The sequence below is a fragment of the Alligator mississippiensis genome, chromosome 1, assembly GCF_030867095.1.
Source record: "Alligator mississippiensis isolate rAllMis1 chromosome 1, rAllMis1, whole genome shotgun sequence".
Taxonomy (NCBI): domain Eukaryota; kingdom Metazoa; phylum Chordata; order Crocodylia; family Alligatoridae; genus Alligator; species Alligator mississippiensis.
The window spans coordinates 322,297,102-322,303,101 of NC_081824.1; the positions used below are offsets into that span (position 1 = coordinate 322,297,102).

Consider the following 6,000-nt stretch of genomic DNA (forward strand, 5'->3'; position numbering starts at 1 on the left):
GGAGGCTTCTAGCCTCATATATCACAGGAAAAACCTGAGAATAGCAGTTTGCCTCAGCATCCGCATGAGGCTGGTAACTCACAGCAGCACGCACTCCTGCAAGTAAAACAATAAAAGTTTTAATCGCCTATCTGAGGAAAAGAGGTGGGAAAAGTCATTCTTTCTGTCTTGAAATGACAGTTTCACTTTGCAGCTAGGGAAAAAGCTGTTTTTTTGACAGCACTATCAGACAATAATTTACTGCCCTCTGATTGTCATGGCCTCTGGTAACTGGGACAGTCTCTTGCTCCGCACATAAGGTGCATTAAATTGATTTGAAAAAAAACTCATTCAATTATTTTGACTCCAGCTCTTAAATTGGACTTGTTTGTGAGATTGCTGGACAAATGAGAGGCAGTAGTTTAGAGAAAGGAAGGGCTTCAATTACTAAAAAAATGTAAGGGAGGAATCGACACAAGTGATCACTTACCCAAGTACTTAAAGCTAAAGCTTCAAAGACTATTCATATTTTAAACAAATCAATATATGAAATATTCAGAGGAAAAGTTTGGTGAAACCCTAAAACTGCACAGCAGCATTCCTCTGTCTTTGCATGTCATTTTCACATTGGATTTCAGTTAAACTTTTCGAGGCTGTGAGTGTGCTATGCACCTGGCAATTAAAAATAAATTAGCTTCACATTTAGTGATATTTGCTCTTGTTAAGGTTTTAGTAGCTTTGCTGGTTTCCCTACTAGAAATAATTGAAACTATAGTAGTGATTAGAATACCATTACGGCCAAACAAGGGAGTGTAAAAATCATGTCTAAGATTTTTAGTAATGATGGCCATAACACATTGCCTCAAAATAAATGTCAAAACAAGATTTCAAGAAAGGAACTCCACCTCTCCACCTCCCAAAAAACTTTGCAATGTCACTTTTCCATCCTCCTGTGATCTCTCCTTAAAACCCACCTCTGCCACAAAGCCTACAAAATGTTCATGAGTGCCTACACAACTGTGACTGTTGCTTGCCACAGTGATCAGATTTGTCTCTCTGCAGTCTCTTGCCTCTCTTCTGGTTGTTGCATCCACCCACGGTCTCTCAAGCTTAAGCTGTAAGCTGTTTGGGGCAGGGACTCTGTTTTACTGCATATTTGTATAGTGCTGGGTGCTGTGAGGCTCTGTTCTCTGACTGAGTCCTCTAGGCACTATTGTGATACCAAGAATAATATATTTTTTTTACCTGCTGGCACATCATGAACCCATTAATGCTGTGTGCAAGAGTCTGGAATTGATTTTGCTATTCTGCAAAATGAGGGGGGAAAAAAGCGTATGTGATGGTACAACAAACCTCTTTCCTCGGGAGACTAAAATGACACTTAGAGCCAAGAAGGTTGTCTGTTCCTGCTTTCTTGGGCTCCCTGGTTTCAGCTTAATGAGGCAATGGGATTCAAGCACCATGCAGAATATATCAGGCCGGGCTGTTTGCTTCTTTCTCAGGCATGGCTTCCTTACTTGCTTGGGTCCTGGGGATTTTTTCTTTACTGGGGCTCAGAAGTCCCCCTGGGCTCTATGGGCTTGCCTTTGTAAAGCTTTGATGCCATTCAAAATAGCCTGACATCATCTTCTTCACTTCCTTCTGTATGCACTTTGATCAGCATGAAGTCATTAGCAATGAAATCATCATCATTAGGTTTAAGTGTCAATACCCCACTCAGAACTATCCCTGTCACAGCTACTGCCTCCGCTTTTGCTACGGCAGACTCAGACGGGGACCTCTGCACTAATGACGTTTGATTTACATTTTGGAGGTAGCATTTGTGTCCCTTGGGGGCCAAGAACTAGTTTTTTGAATGATTTTGTAATTTTAAATATGGACCCTAAAGTACACACGGCAAGTTTTCAGAAAATATGTATTATATTGCTGAGCATCTGTGAGCTGGGCAAATACAACCCTTGTTGTTTTGCAACTGTATTATCCCAGCCATGCTGATAATAGCCAAAATAAATGCCATGGTAAACTAAACAGATAAGACCCATAAGCAACATTTCCAGTGAAATGTGAAGGATTTAAGCTTCATGACTTTAAGTGAGGTAAATGGAAGATTCATAGACACATCCTCGAAGTAAGCTGAAAAATATACCTTAGAAAGAAGACAGGTTGTGCCACATAAAGGGAACTTTTAATTGTTTCTGTCATTTTCCCTCTTCAGATTCAAATGATATTTTCAGAGAGATGCAGTTTCTGACAAGTAATAGAGCTTCATGTGCAAATAGCTTTGAGTTCAAACAGGGCTAGAGTTAAGCACTTCTTTCTCAGGAAAACAGCTGCAGTTTTCTGTTCTGTTCCCTCAGTCCAGCAGTAGCCGCTATTGATATGCTGCTCGGTAAAAAGATGTATACTGTATGCTTTTTCTGGCACACGACCGTTCCCTGAATAGTATTTGTTCTTTACAATTAACACTTCTTTTTTTTAATGAGTTGGAAACTGGTTTTATTATAACCAGGGAAAAGATACTGCTTGTCAGCAATTTCTAAAGAAATATTATTGTGCTTTTCCTAAGAACTCTTCAACTGATCTGTCCGATGGAAAGTGAGAGCACAGGTGCATGCCATCCTCTTCTGAAAGATTTGTATGGTTTTGCTATTTTCCCCACTTTCTTGCAATAAATTGAGTGAAAAGCATTGCCTTTGTCAAGGCACGTGTTTCAGCTCCTACTGACACTGACAATGCTGTCTTTGTGTGTACACTGATATACAAGAGCTGAATCATTGTGACAGACTAACAAACTCATTCACACTTATTCACCCCCTCACTGAAGCACTGTGGACTGGTCTTTCTTTCCTCAAAATCACATCACATATGTAGAAGTGGATGTGCAAACTCTTCTTAAATGAATGAAAATATTTTAAATGATTTTTTGCAAGACATACATGGGTATCTCTTCTATTTGACCACTTTGTGAAGTAGGGAACACAACTCACAATGCCTTCTAGGCAAAACATAACTTGACTTTTCTTATTCGGAAGATTTCGTACCTTAGTGAGGTTTCAAAATTTTTACCAGATGCAAAGCACATTACCTTAATCTGTTTCTGCCATGTATAGATTACAAACAAGAAACAAAATACCTATTTAGGTAAGAGCCATGGGGCTAATGAATTTCTGTAATCCCTCAAAAAATAAAATGACGCTTTTAGGAATAATATTAAACTCAAATCTCTTTTGACAGTTGAAGACATCAACTTGTAAAACTGAATCTGAAAGCCTTAGATAAAATCCAAACCAGCAGTTGATTTCTGGAGCCATATTGATTTCAAAAGTCACAGTTTAATATATTTTCTAAAATATTACAGCTGAATTTCATTTTTATTGAACAGTAGTTGGAAAAACATTTTTGTCCAATCCATAGCTGGAAGCAACTCGGTTAGCTAAGAGCAAATCAATAAATCAGAGCAGACTTGCTGCTTATTGTGGATTTACGTTCCTACCTTCAGGCACCCAGGTTTGAATATGCTTTACTAGACTCTTGCCTCACGTAATGTCTGATATGTGAAACCAAACCATTTGAGAGAATTGAGTTCAGCCCTACTTAAAACTGCTACTTTAATCTCTTCACACTTAGTGTAATAAGAACCAGTGAAAACTTAGTTGTCTTATCTGAGGAACTTGAGAAGGAAACTTGTCTTTGGGCATAGCATCACTTACTAATGATTATTTAATCTCCAAGCTTTAACTTAATTCTGCTGTGGTTCCTCTTCACATCAAATTAAATTGATGATGTTTGCTAACCAATACAAAGATGCAGCCTGGCCCCAGAAATGTAATTCCTTGTTCAGGCCACTGCCCCATTATGTTTTACGGTTGCAATCATAAGCATCAGAAATAAATTGAACACACATTAATTTCCTTAGTTAGTTTTCCAATTCAGTATCATTTACTTCTAAATGAAAAATATGAATTTTTAACTTGTACAGACCATGTATCTAGAAACATTCTGATCATCACACAGCAAGACTATTTGGCTTTCGATAGGATACTTACCTGTCTGCTGAGAGAGCTGTGAGTGTAAAGACTGACACCCCCACTGAAGTGAGCTGTATAAAGGGGATAAGTTTACATCCAACCCGGCCAAACAGCCATTTGTCAGCGAGGTATCTGCTGGCATCCACAGGGACACAGGTAACTAGGAGAAGCAGATCACCTAAAGCCAGACTGGAGATGAACAAGTTAGGAACATTTCTCATGGACTTCACAGTACAGAAGATCTTTATCAAAGTGATATTGCCAATAAGTCCTATCAAAATGATGATCCCATAAATGGTTGCAAAGGCGTATAGGAACCCCGGGTAGAACCGATCATCACTAAGGATGGAGAGATTTGCACTTTGATTCACAGAGACGTTGCAAAGAGTACAGTTATCCACTTTCAAGTCTAGCGGAAAGCACTCTTCAGATGCCATGGTCAGATTTTGTTTCTACTGGATGATAATTCTGTTGTTCAAAAATCCTTGTATAAAATTTATGAAGTTGTCTTTTGTTGCTGTTTGCTTGTTTTAAACAGGCAGAAAAGACTGAAAGTCATATGACTGCATGATACTTTAAGAAAAGAGAAAGAAAGAAAGAAAAGAAAACCAATGTCACTGAGCAAAACTATTTCCATAAGCTGGAGCCGGAAAGTCTTTAAGCATGGTTTTTTATCCTAGAACTTTTTTTTGTTTCATTCATTTGTCTTGCAAATAAGTTTTCCTCAGTACTAAAAGGCTGTTTACCAAATCAAGAGGCAAACAGATATAAAGCATTTTCTGAATCCAGGCTTGTCAAATTTCCATCCTCAGCTTTCTGCTCCTGGATCAGAGTTCAGTCAGAATTAAGTGAAGAACAAAGCAAGAAGTTTTGATTGTTGCTGTCATGCCGCATTTCACATTCTCTTTCAGTTCTCAGCACCTGCTTCTGAAGGCTGGGTTTAAAGTGAGGGAAAGGAACAGCTCTTTTGATGACTCTGATCCTATAGGCAGGATCCTCTGGACGTCAACTCTCTCCCCGCTTCCCACGATGATAGCAAGCTTGTTTAAATGATTACTGTAATTGTATGGAAGCTGCAGGCTACTGCTGGTGAATGCCAGCCACCTACTGGACAATTTAATCACTGCCTGACCAAAAAATATATTGATATTAACTCTTTGGACCAAAGAAACCCTGCATGGTTGTTGCCTCTTATTTATTTATTAGTATTATCAGTAAGAAGAGCAGCAGAATCTCATTTAACTCTCCGTTGGATGTTGTTCAGGTAACACCTTCAAAATAAAAATCACGGTTTCTTCCTGATTCTCAAAATACCATGGGCAGTAATTATACCATTGCAAATGAGAGTGTGCACTTTGCTTGCATTCCAGCATACAGTCTGATTCAATGAACTTAAGTGAAGCCACTAAGCCAAATTCACCCCCCAGGGCAACTCCAATGAATCTCAGCAATTCTGATAAAAATCGACGCTATGGTTAGCTTAGACAAATTAGCATGAAAACTCTGCAAGTGCTATAAGCTTTAAATATTTTTGAAAATGAGGCTGTGATTCCATAGTTCCAAGGCAACCAGGTTTACCCTAGCAACATATGAGGTACCCATCACTCTGGGATTGATACATTTTTCTTCTATGCAGTCTGTATGAAGAGAAAAAAGTAACGCGCACTGAGCTGGAAAAAAGAAATCTAAATATATTATGTACTGCAGATGTTCTTGCTTAAACAAGAGGTAATTATGACTGGCTCCTTGTTGATTTTTTAACAGAAATCCTATGCATCGTGCCATAAGATGACTTCCTGTTATATGGTTAAATTGAAACCAGTCTTCAAAGTGAAATGAGGCTCTGATTTGAAATTTCCTCTAGCAACTGGTAATTTTTGCAAGTAAAACATTGTGCTAACAGTTACCAGAAGTTTTCTGTAGTAGGGAAAGTTGAATCAAATCAGATATTTTCTTTAAAAATGCACAAATACTGACATCTAGATACACTGAA

At 38.5% G+C, this 6,000-nt stretch overlaps 1 protein-coding gene across 1 annotated transcript in view; it reads right to left on the reverse strand.

Moving 5' to 3' along the window:
• Nucleotides 1-5,030, reverse strand: part of GRPR (gastrin releasing peptide receptor) — a 50,802-nt gene extending 45,772 nt beyond the window's left edge. Inside the window, exon 1 of the mRNA XM_006270724.4 lies at nucleotides 4,026-5,030. Within this exon, the coding sequence (XP_006270786.1) occupies nucleotides 4,026-4,444 (419 nt within the window). The 5' untranslated portion in view covers nucleotides 4,445-5,030. The remainder of the gene's footprint in view (nucleotides 1-4,025) is intronic.
• Nucleotides 5,031-6,000: the final 970 nt, after the last annotated feature.